The sequence below is a fragment of the Hevea brasiliensis genome, chromosome 6 (assembly GCF_030052815.1).
Source record: "Hevea brasiliensis isolate MT/VB/25A 57/8 chromosome 6, ASM3005281v1, whole genome shotgun sequence".
Taxonomy (NCBI): Eukaryota; Viridiplantae; Streptophyta; class Magnoliopsida; order Malpighiales; family Euphorbiaceae; genus Hevea; species Hevea brasiliensis.
In genome coordinates this window covers 13,093,983-13,112,283 of record NC_079498.1, presented here as the reverse complement: position 1 = coordinate 13,112,283, position 18,301 = coordinate 13,093,983, and the positions used below count along the sequence as shown (strand labels likewise).

Here is an 18,301-nt window from a genome sequence, read left to right as displayed (position 1 = left end):
TCACTTCCTACATGTCCATTCAAATCTCCACCAATGAAAACATTCTCTTCATTCGGTATGCTTTGCATTAAATCATCCATATCTTCCCAAAACCTTTGTTTACTCTCACTGTCTAGTCCTATTTGTGGGGCATAAGCACTAACTATATTTATTGTTTCTCCGTCTAGTACTAGCTTTACTAGTATAATTCTATCTCCTACTCTTTTCACACTACTTGCGTCTTTCAATGTCCTGTCTATGATTATACCCACTCCGTTCTTGTTTCTCTCCTTTCCGGTAAACCACAATTTGTACCCTGAATTACCCACTTCCTTACTTTTCTCTCCTACCCATTTAGTCTCCTGAATGCAAGCAATATTCACCCTTCTCCTTTCCAAGGTAAAATAAAATAAAATAAAATCCTAAAAACTAATAAAAAAGCTAGAGTGGGCTACACTACTACTTAAGGATAAAAAACACGTAAATAAGGCCCAAAGCATATATCTGACAAAAAATAATTAAATAAAATTATTTAGATTTGTCCTAAATAAAAAACACACACTAAATTTGCATAAAAATTCATTAATTCTGTCTAACTATTTCTTGATCATCTCACACACAAACTTGGATCAAATTAAGCCACTTCCCATTTTCTTGTAAGCCCAATTTATTGATTGTATCTCCATATTTAGCTTATTGTGCAATTGCTTCCTCAATCAATTCTTGCATCTTCTTAACTCTAATCCTTGTGAATTGAGTTTCTTGTACAATTGCATCTTCAATCATCTCACGAACATTCCTAGGATTTTGTTGTTCTTGTTGATTTTCCATCAACTGGCCTCCCATGTATATTGCTAAAACAGCTTGCCTTATGAATTAAGACATGCTTCTTCATAATCTTTTGCTCATTCTAGTTACAAAGGGCATCCTCATCAAATTGAACATCTTTACGTTTTTGCTACTTTTTACTTTTTTGCTATATAAAGTCTGTAACCTTTGTATTGAGCTGCATACCGCAAGAAAATGCCTAACTCCACCTTCTCATCAAGTTTACTTCTTTTAACATTGAGAACATGCATATGACCTATTGAACCAAATACTTTTAGATGTTTAGCTTAATATTTTGATCCAAACCAAGTTTTTATTGGTTTCATTCCATTAACCGACCTTGCGGGTAGCTTGTTCAATAAATAAGTTAATGTATAAACAACCTCAGTCTAAATCTCTTTTGGATTTCTCCTTCAACATACACCTGGCAGTTTCAACAATGGTTATATTTTTCCTCTCTGAAACACCTTTTTGCTATGGTGAGTAAAATACAATCAAATGGTGAACTATTCTAAACTCTTCACAAAATTTCTCAAATTCAGTAGAGGTATATTCTTTGCCATTATCTAACCTCAAAGTCTTACTTGTACATCCACTTTTCTTTTCAACTAAAGCTTTGAACTTTTTGAACATATTGAACACTTGTACTTTATTACTTGAAGTGAATATTTTTCTGTGTATTTTATTGAATGAGATACAAGGTATTTATTTACAAAGGATCCTATAATTAAGTATTCTAATTGGGAAGATATCCTAATAATTATGCCAACTAATTAGCTAACTAATTAAGAAAGAATATTATTTATATAATTATAGGATTGACTTCCTATAACACTCCCCCTTAAGTTAGAGCATAGATATTAATCATGTCAAACTTATTACAAAATGTAGTCAACTCGAGCCCTATTCAGAGGCTTTGTGAAGATATCTCCTAACTACTCCCTGGTTTTGATATGCCATGTTGAGATGATCTTCTGTTGAATATTTTTGCAAAAGAAGTGACAATCAATTTCAATATGCTTAGTGTGCTCATGAAACACTAGATTTGAGGCGACATGAAGAGTGACTTGATTGTCACACTATAGTTTGGCAAGAGATGAGGTCTTAAGACCCACTTCTTCTAATAACTGATGTGTTCACATTACTTCATACACAGTTTGGGCCATGGCTCAATATTCTGATTCAGCACTCGAACGAGAAACTGCAGTTTGTTTTTTACTTCTCCAAGATACTAAGTTTTCTCCAACAAAGATACAATATCCTGTAATGGATCTCTTATCAATATTTGAATTTGTCCAATCTACATCTGAAAAAACACTCAATATTTAAGTGCTCATGATTGCTATATAAAAGATCACGGCTTGGAGCATCTTTCAAGTAACATAAAATTTGCCCCAAAGCTTTTCAATGGTTAATAGTAGGAGAGGACATAAATTGACTTACAACACTAACTGAATGTGCAATATCTGGATGAGTCACTGTGAGATAATTAAGTTTGCCAACTAATCTCCTATACATCTTAGGGTCCTCAAATAGTTCACCATCTCCTACTGTGAGTTAAAGATTGGTAGTCATTGGTGCACTGCATGGTTTGATACCTAATTTTCCTATTTCTGTCAATAAATCAAGGAAATACTTCCTCTGAGATAAGAAGATGCCTTTTCTTATATCTTAAAACTTTAATGCCTAAAAAATATTTCAACAAACCCCCAAATCTTTTGTTTGAAATTGAGTATGAAGGAATGACTTAAGTGATGAAATGCCTGCAAAGTCATTTTCAGTAATGAAAATATCAACATATACTATAAGTAAGATTAGTCTAGCTTTAAAATGTCTATAAAACATTGAATGAGCAGACTTGCTTTTCTGCATACCAAACTGCTAAACTACCTCACTGATTCTGCCAAACCAAGCTCGAGGACTCTGTTTCAAGCCATAAAGGGATTTTCGAAGCCTGCAAACTTTGCCTAACTTTCCTTGAGCAATAAAACTTGATGGTTGCTCCATATAAACTTTCTGCTGGAGATCACCATGAAGGAAAGTATTTTTGATATCTAACTGATGTAAAGGCCAATCATATCTAGCTGCTAAGGAAACAAACAAGTGAACAGAAGTTAGTTTAGCAATAGGAGAGAAATTGTCAGAGCAATCAGTCCCATAAGTCTGAGTATATCCTTTAACAACAAAGCGAGCCCTGAGACGAGCCACAGTACCATCGGGATTCACTTTAAACTGTAAAAACCCATTTACATCCAATAGCTTTCTTATCAGGAGGCAGATGCACCAATTCCTAAGTACCATTAGTATCTAAAGCTACCATATTCTCTTCCATTGTAGCACGCCAGTTAGGATGGGACAATGCCTTAACAATAGTTTTAGGAATAAAAATAGTGTCTAGAGAACTGACAAAACAACGAGATGAAGGAGATAAGTGATCATAACATACAAAGGAAGAGATAGGATAAGTATATTTATGCTTACATTTGCGAAGAGCAATGGGAAGATCTAAGTCAAACTTGGGAGCAATGGATGGAATTGGATCTTCTGATGAAGAAGCTGGTGGAAGATCTGAGTTAAGAGTCTCAAATCTTCTGGAACAAATATGAACAACAGGTGGGCGAGGGGTCAAGCAAATGCTGGTGCAGGAGAATTCTGAGGACTTGACACTGGATGGACATAATAGACTAAGAGATCATCTTCCTCCCCCTAACTCTCATAAATAGGTGAGGGAGGAATGAATGGAGTATATTTAAAAAAAGTAACATCAGTAGACAAAATATAATTATTAAGGGTTGGAGAAAAATATCTGTATCCTTTTTGAAGTCGAGAATATCCAAGGAAGAGACACCTAAGATACTTAAGATTCAATTTAGTAACCTATGGATGAACATCTCGCACAAAACAAATACTACCAAAGATACGAGGTTCAATTGGAAACAAAGATTTAGAAGAAAACAAAATGGTATAAGGAATGTCACCATTAAGGACAGATGATGATGTACGATTAATTAGGAAACAAGCTATAGAAACTGCATCAGCCTAAAACTGTTTAGGGACATTCATTTGAAAAAGGAGTGCTTGTGCTATCTCAAGAAGATGTCTATTTTTTCTTTCAGCAATCCCATTCTGGGATGGAGTATCAACATAAGATGTCTAATGAAGAATGCTATTTTGTGATATATAGGTTTGGAAATTGCCAGAAAGATATTCCTTAGCATTATCACTTCTCAATATACACACAGGGGTATTAAATTGAGTTTGAATCTCAACATAAAAAATAGAAAACAATTTTGAACGATACTTCATTAAAAATAACCAAGTAACATGGGAATAATCATTAACAAATGTTATGGAAAGTCAATCACTATATTATTTCTCTGTATATTCTGTATTCTGTATTCCTATTTAGGATTTTTTATTTAGGATTTCTTCCTAATTAGTAGAACACAATTATAGGAATCAATTGTATATATATACCCATGTACAGATTAATTGAAATTAAGGAGAATCATCTCTTTCTACATGGTATCATAGTAGGTCATCTATCTAGGGTGACTATTTGTTCTCACCACCCAGCTCAGGAGAGACCTTGGCCGCTGATCGGCTGTTTCGACTTCGATCAACATCGCCAGCATCGCCTGAACCCCCTCATTCCACCACTGTGTGCTGTTGCTTGATCCAGTACACCATTAAAGGACTTCTGAGGTTTGGCTCTCAGATCCTATTTCGGTATTTGCTTGATTTGTAATTTTGGGTTATTTTGCTGCTATAAGCACTTTGGATTAGCGTTTCGGTTAGTTTTCTTTGTCTCAACAAATGACAGACAATAAGAATGTTATTTCTGATGTCATTCCGGTGATGACTAAGATGACGGAACACAAACTTAATGGTTCGAATTACCTGGAGTGGAGTAAGACTATTAGGGTCTATTTGCGTAGTATTGATAAAGATGATCACCTTATTAAAGATCCACCTACGGATGATACACGGCAAGCTTGGCTAAGGGAGGATGCTCAGTTGTTTTTGCAGCTTCGGAACTCGATTCACAGTGAGGTAATTAGTTTAATTAATCACTGTGAATTTGTTAAGGAATTGATGGATTATTTAGATTTTCTGTATTCTGGTAAAGGGAATATCTCCCGTATTTATGATGTTTGTAAGGCATTCTACCGTGCTGAGAAAGAAGATAAGTCTCTCACGGCTTATTTTATGAATTTTAAACGGGTATATGAGGAACTTAATGTAGCAAAAGGATATGCGCAGACATATGGGGTTGATTACTCTGACACTTTTTCTCCTGTAGTTAAAATTACTTTTGTTCGCTTGTTTATCTCTTTAGCAGCTACATATGATTGGCCCCTGCACCAATTGGATATCAAGAATGCTTTTTTTCATGGTGATCTTCAGGAGGAGGTGTATATGGAGCAACCGCCTGGGTTTGTTGCTTAGGGGGAGTTGGATAAAGTTTGTAGACTTCGGAAGTCTCTTTACGGCTTGAAACAAAGTCCTAGGGCCTGGTTTGGGAGATTCAGTGAAGTAGTACAGGAATTTGCTATGCAAAAGAGTAAGTGTGATCACTCGGTATTTTATAGGCAATCTGAGGCTGGTCTAATTCTCCTAATAGTCTGTGGATGACATTGTCATCACTGGGAGTGACTTTGCAGGTATTTCATCTCTTAAAACCTTCCTCCAAACCCAGTTTTAGACCAAAGATTTGGAATTGTTAAAGTATTTCTTGGGTATTGAAGTTATGAGAAGTAAGAAGGGTATTTTCTTGTCTCAAAGAAAATATATCCCCGATTTATTGACAGAGACAGAAAAATTAGGTGCTAAGCCTTGTAGTGCACTAATAACTCCAAATTTACAACTGTTAGCAGGGGATAGTGAGTTGTTTGAAGATCCAGAGAGATACAGGAGATTGGTAGGAAAATTGAACTACCTTACAATCACTCGTCCTGACATTGCTTATGCCGTTAGTGTAGTAAGTCAGTTTATGTCTTTCCCAACTGTTGCTCATTGGGAAGCCTTGGGACAAATCTCGTGTTATCTGAAGGGCACTCCAGGAAGAGGTTTGTTATATGGTAATCATGGGCATTTGAATGTTGAATGTTTTTCAGATGCCGACTGGGCTGGATCTAAGGTTGATAGGAGGTCAACTATTGGATATTGCGTTTTTGTTGGAGGAAATTGGTGTCTTGGAGAAGTAAGAAGCAGAGTATAGTTTCTCGATCTAGTGCTGAATCCGAATACAGAGCCATGGCACAATCAGTATGTGAGGTAATGTGGATACTTCAATTACTAGATGAGACAGATTTTAAGACCTCTCTGCCTGCGAAATTGTGGTGTGATAATCAAGCTGCTCTCCATATTGCTTCTAATCCGGTGTTTCATGAGCGGACCAAACATATTGAGATTGATTGTCATTTTGTTCGTGAAAAGATTCAACAACAAATCATCTCAACAGGACACATCAAAACTGGAGAGCAGTTAGGAGATATTTTTACAAAAGCTCTGAATGGAGCTAGGATTGACTACATTTGTAACAAGTTGGGCATGATTAACATCTATGCTCCAACTTGAGGGAGAGTGTTATGGAAAGTCAATCACTATGTATATTCTGTATTCTGTATTTCTATTTAGGATTTCTTATTTAGGATTTCTTCCTAATTAGTAGAACACAATTATAGGAATCAATTGTATATATATACCAATGTACAGATTAATTGAAATTAAGGAGAATAATCTCTTTCTACAACAACTGTAACAAAATACTTGAATCCCAAGTTTGAAATAACTGGCCATAGACACCATACAGCAGAATGAACTAACTCAAAAGGGGACGAAACCCATTTATTAAGTCAAGACACTTTAGGCAAACGATGATGTTTGGTAAATTGACATGACTCACAATTTAAAACTGACAAACTGAAACTATGGACATAACTTCTTCAAGACAGATAAAGACGAATGTCCCAATCGACAATGGACTTTAATAGGAGTTAAATTACTGGAATACACAAGAGATCTTGGCACCTGTTTGTCAAGGACATAAAGGCCTCTAGACTCATATCCTCTATCAATAATCCGCTTTGTTATAAAATCCTGGAACAAACAATGATTAGGAAAAAATGAGACACTATAATTTAAGACTTGAGTAAGTTTATTAACAGAGAGTAAATTAAAGGCAAATTTGGATAGACACAAAATAGATGACACATAAATGAATGGTGTGAGATTTGTAATGCCAGAACCAATGACACAAGACTTGGACCCATTGGCCCAAACAACAGAGGATGAAGGATGATGAGGTTGAAAGTTAGACAAAAGGCTAGAATTACCTGTCATGTGGTTTGTAGCACCAGAATCAATGACCCATTTGGGGGAGACAAGGCATGTAGTGCATTTACCTAACTCAGCTATTGCAGTGACTGGGTAACTAGAAGACTTTAAATATGCATGATACTGGGAGAGCTATGCATATTCTTTAGCTGACACCAAAACTGCTTTCTTAGAAAGAGCTCCTGAAGAGTCATCAACTACCATATTGGCCATTTGAGATCGTGGTTCTTATTCTGAAGTTTCAGACAATATCTTCTTGTATGACCTGGCTCATGGCAATAATATCATTCAATTCCTCCTGAGTCACGATTAGGGGCAACCTCCCCACCATGCTGGTGATTAGGGGCAACCTCCCCATTACGCTGATTACCCCTATTGCCACTATACCCTCCTTTACTGCCTTCTCTATGACTTTGCCTTCCACTATCAATACCACTAACAAGAGCACTATTAGTAGGTTAGGAAAATTGTTGAGCTTCAGTACGGAGTACTCTTGAGAAAGTATCATACAGAGATAAAATTTCAGAATCATAAAGAATTTGAGATTTAGCAATCTCAAAATCTGAGGGGAGACCTGCCAAAAAACTCATGACAGCCATTTGTTCTCGTTGAGTTTGTTGAACTTTCACATCAGGATTAAACGACATTAAGACATTAAGTTTCTCATAGATTCTTTTAAAATTCATAAAATAGGCTATGAGGGACCTATCTTGTTTTTCTGCATGATAAAATGCCTTATATACTTCATAAATACGAGAGATATTTCCTTTACCCGAATATAAAAATTTTAAATAATCCATCAATTCTTTAGCAAACTCACAGTGATTAATTAAGCTAATTACCTCACTGTTAATGAAATTTCGAATTCGCAAGAACAAACGAGCATCTTCCCTCATCCAAGTTTGCTTTGTATCATCAATAGGTAGATCTTGGGTGAGATGATCATTCTTATCGATACTCTATAAACAAACCCGAATAGTCTTACTCTAATCTAGATAATTAGAACCATTAAGTTTGTATTCCGTGATTTTAGTCATCACAAGAATCACATCGAATATTACACTTTTACTTTTACTTTCCACCATTAAAAAAATTTCACAGCAGTAAGTCACAGAAATTTCCTTTCCCAAACTAATAAACACAAAATAAACACACCTCAAGACACAACTTTAAAGTAGTTCAGTATAACAGAAGCCAGAAACATACCCAACAGTAGGTGGACCAAGCAAATCAACTCTACAAGAGCACCCTATGACAAAACAGCTAACAGGGATGCAGTATACACCGAAAGCGACGTCGGCGAGAGCAATCGGAGATGCAGAGGATGGCGGATGCACCTTCACGCGCTGGCAAGTTGGACGGCGGTAGGAACTTGTACCGGCGCGTGAGACTCACTCGCTAGCCTTCTGGTGACAGGATTTTCTGGGTGAGGTCGCTGGTGAGAGGTCTTCCTTCATGGGTGGGCAGTGAGACTTAAATGTCACCTTGAGACGGTGACCTAACTCCACAGTAATGATTTCGATGGTTTTCTCAAACAGAAAATAATTTCTTCTCTAACAAGGCTCTGATACCATAAAGTGAATATTTTTCCGTGTATTTTATTGAATGAAATTATATACAAAGGATCTTATAATTAAGTATTCTAATTGGGAAGATATCCCAATAATTATGCTAATTAATTAGCTAACTAATTAAAAAAGAATATTATATACGTAATTATAGGATTGACTTCTTATAACACTACTAATAAAATATACCTGAGTCATCCGAGTTAAATCATCTATAAACAAGATGAAATACTTATTTAGAAAAATTACTATTAGTTTATCTATTTAATGAAACTAACTATTAGGTCCTTCTATTATGCAAAATACATTTGTTAATCCTTGTATTTTTGTTTCGTTTATTCTTTAGTCTCTCTAGTCATTTTAGGTGTTAATGTGAATTTCATTTAATCCTTCTAATTTGAAAAACACTATTATATTGTACCTCTATTTTCTAATTCTTGAATTATTTATTCCATGTAAAGGTAATTTCTCTCCTTGGCTTTGAATACATTTACTAGCAGGAAAATTGATTTAAATTGGACGGAGGGATTAAAGAGTAAACGGAATAAAAATATAAAGACTAACTTATATATTTTTCAAAATAGAAGGACCATGTAGTTAGTTTCATTAAAATAGATGGGCTAAATTGTAATTTTCTCTACTTTTTTTTTCGCTCAGAGAGCGCCCACTCATAAGACCACAAACATCAATATGCACTAGCTCTAATTTCTCTTTAGCTCTCCACACTGAATCACTTGGAAAATACTGCTTATAAAGCTTACTATAATAACAATTGTCACAAATCTCACCATTAACACTTATAGTTTGTATGTCTCTCACCATATTAAGAGTTAGCATAAATTTCATAGAAGCAAGATTGAAGTCCTCATATCTCTTAGGCAACGACCAAGTTTCATCTACCTTAAAACTATAAACATGCTGATTGAAGCTTTCAAATACTAATGAAAAACTATGTTCAGCCATTTTAATCTTAGCAACTTCACAATTTTCATAATCATGAATATGACAATAGAGATTTTTAAGGGAAAATTACTATTTAATCTCTTTATTTTAATTAAACTAACTACTTGATTCTTTTACTTTGAAAAATAAATTAATTAATTTATGTATTTTTGTTCTGTTTACCCTTTAGTCCTTTCATATAGTTTACATCAAGTTTTTGGTTAGGTAATATATTTAAAGGAGAGAGAAATTATGAAGACTAAATAGATCAAGATTAAAAAATAGAGGAATTGTATAGTTATATTTTTCAAATTAGATAGACTTAATAAAATAAAAACTAGCTCCTAAAATTATTGGAAGAGGTAAAGAGTAAATAAAACAAAAATACAAAGACTAACTAATGCATTTTTCAAAATAGGAGAATCAAATAGTTATCTTGATTAAAGTAGGGAGACAAAATAATAATTTTTATAATTTTTAAATAGAAGTGAGTATTCCTTTTTTCTACATTTGTGCCACAGTCAATAGATTCTAATCTAACATGGGATGAGGAGAATGTCGTAAATGTATTTGGTACCTTTTCTAGTATGCATATCAATGTTACCTTTACTCTTAACCTGAACCATCTATCAATTTCCTAGCATCACTTTAGTTCTCACTAATCTATCTAGAGAAGTAAAAAGATTGTCATCTTTGGCCATGTGACTTTGCATAACCATTATCAATGAACCAAGTGAGTTTGTCTGCCGCTTTGCATGATTGAGAAACCATAAACAAATTGTTGTGTAGCATAAAAGTGTGTAAACTATAAAAAAATAAAGTAAACACACAAGATAATAATATTTGTGTGGTTCATCCTCTCAATAGGGCTGCATCTACAGGCATGCCATCTTCTATTATCAATAATAATAATCACCAATTACAAGTTTCAAGCTATATTACCCATCATCCTAATTATACCTATGAGAACTCTTATATCAAAATGCTTATAGTAAATATTTTAGTCCCTCTCAGTCTCCTCTAGACGTAATTCAATATATTTACTATTTTAATTATTATATCACAAACTGTGTCTTCAACTACGTAGGCAAAAGCTCTCTTACCAATGGATAAGAATTCCTACTTCTTGAATTTTTTGTCCTATCTCCACCTTAGGCCAAAGCCTCTTTCCTTCCATGGGATTGCAATGGACAGGAGCCCTTCATCAATAGGCAAAGTTACTTCTTGGCAATTAATAAAGCCACTCACTCCATGAGCTAAAAGCCAAATAACCTTTTCACCATACTCCTATTAATAGTGTTAATTTCCTCATTTCGAATCTATTTGGAAATCCCACTCAATTTAAAAATAACACTAAAATATGATTTCTACTCTATATAGAAATATTCCTCTATCCTATTAAGGAATATTTTTTCCACTCAATTTTTTTTTAAAAAAAAAGAAGACATCTCTCAAATTCCCATTAAGGATTTTGAGTAACAAATCTAACACAAATGATCTTCCAAGTACTTTAGTTGATTATTAGTAAAATTTGCATGCTTACCCTGCTATGGTTTCTAAGCTATACTTTACTTGATTCTGCAATTTTTTGAAATGTGGCCATATATTTTTGCAAAAGTGACATTGCATAAGATTTTCACCATTCTTCTACCAACAAATTTTCTTTGGATGGTTAGTTTTTTTACAAGTTAGAAATCTTCACCCAAAAGCCTAATGTAAGACCATGGTCATTAATCTAAATTTGTGCCACATTCAATAGATTTTGATCTAAAATGGGATGAAGAGAACATCATAAATGTATTTGGTACCTTTTCCAGTCTGCATAGCAATGGTACCTTTACCCTCAACCTGAACCATCTATCGATTTCCTAGCATCACTTTAGTTCTTGCTGATCTGTCAAGAGAAGTAAGAAGACTGTCATCTTTGGCCATGTGACTTGTATAGCCATTATCAATGAACCAAGTGAGCTTTTCAGTTGCTTTACGTAACTAAGAAAGCATAAGTAAATTGTTGTGCACCAAAGAAGAATGTAAACTATAAAGAAACAAAGTAAACATATAAATAATAATATTTACGTGGTTCACCTTCTCAACATAGGGCTACATCCATGGGTATACCATCTTCTACTATCAATAATAATAATAAATTAACATTACAAGCTCTAAGCTATACTACCTATCATCCCAATTACACCTAATAGAACTTTATATCGAATTGCTTATAGTAAATATATTAATTAGTCCCTCTTAGTCTCCACTAGACATAACTCAATATATTTACTACTTTAACAACTACATCACAAAGGGTGTCTTTAACTTCATGGACAAAAGCCCTCTCACCAATTTGACAAGAATTCCTTCTTCTTTAATTTTATGTTCTTTCTTTTCGTTAGGTTGAACTGTCTTTCCCTCCATGAATTGCAATGAGTAGGAGCACTTCATCAATGGGAAAAGGTGCTCCTCAGTAATTAACAAAGCCACTCACTCAATGGGCTGAAAGTTAAATAACCTTTTCACCATACTCCTATTATAGTATTAATCTCCTCAATCCCAATCTAATTAGAAATTCCACTAAATTTAGATATAACACTAATAGGAGTTTTATCCTATATAGGAAATATTCCTCCATACTATTGATGAATATTTCTTCAACTCAAATTAGGAAAAGATATCTTTCTAAATTGCACTAAGATTTTGAGTCACAAATCTAATACAAATGATCTTCCTGTTACTTTGGTCGATTATCAGTAAAATTTGCATGCTTACCTTGCTATGGTTTCTAAGATATATTTTGCTTGATTCTTCGATCTTTTGAAATGTGGCCATATATTTTAACCGAAGTGACATTGCATAGACTTTTCACCATTCTTTTGCCAACAATTTTTCTTTAGATGGTTAGGTTTTTTACAAGTTGGAAATCTTCACCCAACAGCCTGATCTTGTTGACCACAGACATTTATCTACATTTGTGCCACACTCAATAGATTTTGATCTACACATGGGATGAAGAGAACATGATAAATGTATTTGGTACCTTTTCTAGTCTGCATAGCAATGGTACCTTTACCCTCAACCTGAATCGTTGATCAATTTCCTAGCATCACTTTAGTTCTCATGATTTGTCTAGACAAGTAAAAAGACTGTCATCTCTGGCTATGTGACTTGTACAACCACTATCAATGAACCAAGCGAGCTTGTCAACTACTTTACATGACTAAGAAAGCATAAACAAATGATTTTTCTAGTACTTTGGTTGATTATCAGTAAAATTTGCATGCTTAACCTACTATGGTTTCTAAGCTATAATTTGCTTGATCCTACAATCTTTTGAAATATAGCCATATACTTTTGCAAAAGTGACATTGCATAGGCTTGACACTATTCTTCTGCCAACAATCCTTCTCTAGATGACTAGTTTTTCTACAAGTTGGAAATCTTTACTCAACAGCCTACTCTTTTGGAGTTTCAGATTCTTTTCATCCTTAGAACCTCAAATTCCCTCCTCAAATTTGCTTTGAGCTTTCATTTCCACAGAACTCCTCTTTAAATCTGTCCCAAGCTTGCTTTGCACTTTCACAAGCCATAATTCTTGTGAAAATTATGTCAGAGACAGCAGCACGTATGCAAGACAAAGCCTTGAATCCTTTAGCACACTCCGCAATATGTGCTTTCAATTGAGCAAGAGTGGGATCTTCCCTTGGGGGATCTAATTGCCTACCAATTTCAGTTACTTCCCCCAGGTCAAAGGCTTTAAGATAAGCTTTCATCATCCTCATAGGCCAGATAGAGTAATCCGCTCAAAACCATCACTCTCAACTCTAATTTTTAAGGTTTTTCGGTGCATGAAATTCTTACTAATTTTCTCTCCTTTATAGTCCCCTAATTATTATAAATAGTTCTGATACTATTTGTTGCATTGCTGGACTGAAAAACAGAGAAGCAATTTTTTCTTCTAATAAACTTCTCTTAGCAACTTGCATAAGAGAGATTTCCATTGATTTTCATATAAAACAAAACTCTTACACTATTGTTAGTACATAATCAGACCTGCTCTAACCTCTAAAGTAACAAAGACATGGGTGAAGCATGGTTACATTTTCTAATTTAAGGAGTAGATTTGAACCTAACACAGTTGGTTAGCATGCCAACTAGTTTACAGCAAAATAAACAAAATCACAAGAACTAAGCTCCTAAGTATCTAGGAAAAATCTCAATGCTCTCAACAAACAGCATGGCACCGTCTCTATCCCCACCACTACTGTACTAAAATTTGCCTCAGCTTTGATCTTGGAAAGGATGAAGGGAAAGACCACGTTGACTTTGCCTTTCTTGGCTTCTATTTATCGTCTTCATCACAATTGCTAATTGAAGAAGAACAATTTGATTTTATTGAGTTTACATTTGATTGGAGAAGTGGATTTTGGAGTTTCAAAATTAAGGTAGCCATTATCCATTCCACTGTCACAGATTTCAATATTCTTGCAGACTGGGCACACCAATTTTCCATTGTAATTTGACAGGTTCCAACCTTGGTCAATCCGGTTTGAGCTTCCTGTTTAGCAGGCTGGAGGCTGTGAAAGAAAACTATAGGAAAATCGGTGAGGCATTAGGGAAAAGAAATGGGAAGGGGAAGAATCTGCTCATGCTGCTTCTTGGTGCTTGTACTAGTGATTAATAAGTGATATGTTAATTAGACTGAATATGAAAATACAGATAGAGGAGGAATTGTGCATGTGGTGTTGCCCTTCCATTTCTAGTTTGTGATTACTGATTTAGTTTGAGTTTCCATTTCTAGTTGAGTGATTTTACTGGGTTTGTCGAAAGTGAATAGGTGAACCGAAGAAGAATAAACTACTTTTTTTTTTTTTTGAGATTTTAATAATTAAAAGTTATTAGGATAACATTTTATTAATTATGTGGGCTCTATATACTAACAGTTAATGAAAATTAATAGAATCAGTTAAATTAGGGTCAAATTGAATCAAAATGAAACTAAAAGATCTAATTAGACTAAAATTTTGTTTGTGGATAGAATTATGCTTTCTTTAAAAGTTGAGCAGCCAGAGTAATCTTTTCCCCTAAGAAACAAATTGGTATATAAACGAGAATAAATGGTTAGGTATTAACATTTATGGTTCCTATACATAACAGATTTTGACTCGATCAGAATTTTGACTCTAATTCAAAATTATTTCTATATCTAGAAATTACTCATTATGGAGAAATTATATATATATACACATCTTGCAATGAAGCTTTCTGCTCTAGTTATATCAAGTTATATTATATTTCTTGATGCTGATTTTTATTGTTCATGTGTTTAATGAAGCGTCTATCTCACACGGCCTATCCTACAAAATTAAAAGTGAGTGGTCTCTATATCTCCATCCTATTGATGCTAACATTTCTTTCCAATCAAGATTATATGGCAGCCTTTGTCATTAAGTAATTTACGTTCACATCTTCTTCAGGGTCATTGCCAGCTATACTTGCTTATCTTGGTAAGTTCTAGGCCTTTTTCTTCAAATTATGAATCTTAAATCTATAAGATTAAATCTGGATTTAGAGATGAATTCATAAGAAGGACCTCAAGTAATCAAGAAGATCATATATAATTCCTCTATGGATAATTTTACTACATAACAGTTAATATTCCATCCTTTGAATGTATGTTGTTCATGCAGGACTGTTTATTGCCACAAGAACATTATGTGGAACTCCATTTGTAGTTGTGTTTTTGGTCTATAAATGGCGAAGGAGGCATTTATCGGGATATGAAACAATTGAAGAATTTCTACAAAATCAACAGAATATGAAACCAATAAGATATTCATACTCAGACATTAAGAAAATGACAGGAGGCTTTAAGGAAAAGTTGGGTGAAGGAGGTTTTGGTTGTGTGTATAAAGGAAAACTTCGCAGTGGCCATATTGCAGCAGTAAAGATGTTGAGCAAGTCTAAAACTGATGGACAAGATTTTATTAATGAAGTTGCTACAATTGGAAGGATTCACCATACAAATGTTGTTCAACTAATTGGCTTTTGTGCTGAGGGATCAAAGTATGCTCTTATATATGATTTCATGCCTAATGGATCTCTTGATAAGTATTTATCTTCTCGTGAAGGATCTATATCCTTAAGTTGGGATAAATTATATGAAATTTCGCTTGGAGTGGCTCGTGGCATTGGATATTTACATCGAGGTTGTGACATGCAAATCCTACATTTTGATATCAAGCCACATAATATTCTTCTTGATGAGAATTTCATCCCAAAGATTTCTGACTTTGGGCTTGCAAAATTATATGCAACAAATGATAGCATTAACACTCTCACTGCAGCAAGAGGAACAATAGGATACATGGCACCCGAGTTATTCTATAGAAACATTGGACGTGTGTCACACAAAGCTGATGTTTATAGCTTTGGAATGTTGTTGCTAGAAATGGCAGGTAAGAGGAAGAATTTGAATGCATTGATAGAAAACTCAAGCGAAACTTATTTTCCATTTTGGGTTTATGATGAGGTCTCTAGTTCAAAGGTTGTAGAAATAAGTGATGACATGGAGGAGATAACTAAAATAGCTAAGTTGATGGTTGTGGTAGGCCTGTGGTGTATACAAATGAGACCGAATGATCGTCCACCAATGAACAAAGTCATAGAGATGCTTGAAGGAGATCTTGAAGGTCTACAATTGCCTTCAAGGCTTTCTCTATGTCCACAAGAAAGTATATTGGAAGATGGAGAAGAGTCCCCATCCATGTCAATTGACTTTTCAGAATCATCTAGTTTGATTGAAAATGCATCTTAAAATTATTTGAGGGAGTTATTGTACTTGGCAAATTAACGGACCATCAGAACTCAGAGAAGTAACTATTTAAACCGAAATGAACCAATTAACCCAGTGCTTTCTGCTTAGTAATATTTTTCTCATGCTTGTCTATGGAACTACTGGACGATCCTTTGCTATATGATTGCTATATGATTACTACTTGATTGATTATTACAGACCAGCTCTAATTAAGATTTACCCTGCTTCTGTGATGGCCTTCAACTCATGGTGAAGTTTTCTTCTTGGGATTCTTGCATTCATTCTTGTAACTCATGGTGAAGTTTTCTTCTTGGGATTCTTGCATTCATTCTTGTAGGATTAGAAAAGCTGAAAGGATTAGCAGGTATTGATAGACCGTCTCCTTCCCCATACAGCATTTGAGCAACCATTTTCATGGAAGGACGATCCCCTGGAATCTGCTAAATGCACCAGTCCCCCATAATTGCAAGTTCCTTTGCAATTTTTGCATCTTCCTCTTCCTATGCATCAATCTGGAACCTTAGATCGTCTGCTTCCTCCAAAAGATTATAAATCCATTATGGGAAGTATATTTGATCAGCATTTCCTTGTTTAACATCAACGGTCTTCCTTCCTCCAATCATATCTAGCACCCCAACATTCCAAAACTACAAACATGTGGCTTGCAGGAAACATTCCCCAACTTCCTTAATAACGCTTCATGAGCAATTTAGCCAATGGTTCCTCTAGCTATTGTCATGGACAATGCACTTAATTAGACCGTTTGAACACAACTTAGCCAGGCCAAAATCAGAGATTTTAAGATTGAAGTTGTGGTCTGGAAAGATATTACATGGATTCATGTCAAAATGGTGGAATTGTTGAGGACCTTAACAGCTTTCATAATTTTGACGTAGAACTTTCCTTTGAGCACAGTTCCATAAGCTCTTCGGCCTAATTCCACCTTGATAACAGCATAGGAATATATTTCAGGTCTGATATATATATATATATATATATATATATAGTAAAGTGCAATAATACCTGCAAATATGATGCTGTTGGTTTTTCGAAGGAAGGATATAGAAGCATGTAATAGTTTTCAAATTGTGTCGCTTTATTGATTGATTTTGCATTTACATATAACATGGCTGCTAATTTTCATTTTTTTTATACTATTGCAAATTAACTCCAATTTTCGAGTTGTGGACACATGTGAAAGTTCTAGGGAGAGAGGCTCTCATTTTTGAAAAAAATCTATCTTTTTTCTCTCATTTTTTTAAATCCCTCTTCTCTTCCTCCCTTTTTAATTTCTTCCTAATGGCCACCGTGAGTTTTCTCACCAATGGTTACCCCCTCCACCCATATTTCTTTGTGTTTTCTTTTTTATATATTTTTTTTTATTTTTTTAAATAATTCTTAGATCCATATCTTTTGTAATATATTTTGAGTACATATATGTACTCAAACATACACTTGTAAATAGATCTTGAGTCATATGTTTCTCTTAGTAAGGTTTTATTTTTTATTTTTTATTTTTTATTTTTTATGGAGTTGTTCGTCCAAATTGAGGATTAATTATTTTATTTCCTTTTGTATAGAGTGTTTGGTTCTGTTATTTTATTAATTTTCATTTAAATAAATGTTAATATTTTTTTCTTATTGCAAACAATAGATTCTCCCATTTTAGTGTGATAGGACTTCGTGGTAGCTACATAACAAAGTAGGGACTAGCTATTTTATTTTCAAATTTTCTTTTTTCTGGTTCAAAATTTTAGAGCTGCTCGCTATGAGTAGCAATCGGCTATTTTTTTGGAGTTTTTAAATAAGTTTAAATTTTAAAAATAAATAAATT

General features: G+C 34.3%; 1 protein-coding gene across 1 annotated transcript in view; it reads left to right on the top strand.

Annotated features, from left to right (window-relative positions):
• The window catches only part of LOC131168890 (rust resistance kinase Lr10-like), a 28,126-nt gene extending 11,462 nt beyond the window's left edge, over window positions 1–16,664 (top strand). Inside the window, exons 3-5 of the mRNA XM_058148408.1 lie at window positions 14,177–15,021; window positions 15,128–15,157; window positions 15,341–16,664. Of these exons, the coding sequence (XP_058004391.1) occupies window positions 14,952–15,021; window positions 15,128–15,157; window positions 15,341–16,467 (1,227 nt within the window). The 5' untranslated portion in view covers window positions 14,177–14,951 and the 3' untranslated portion in view covers window positions 16,468–16,664. The remainder of the gene's footprint in view (window positions 1–14,176; window positions 15,022–15,127; window positions 15,158–15,340) is intronic.
• Window positions 16,665–18,301: the final 1,637 nt, after the last annotated feature.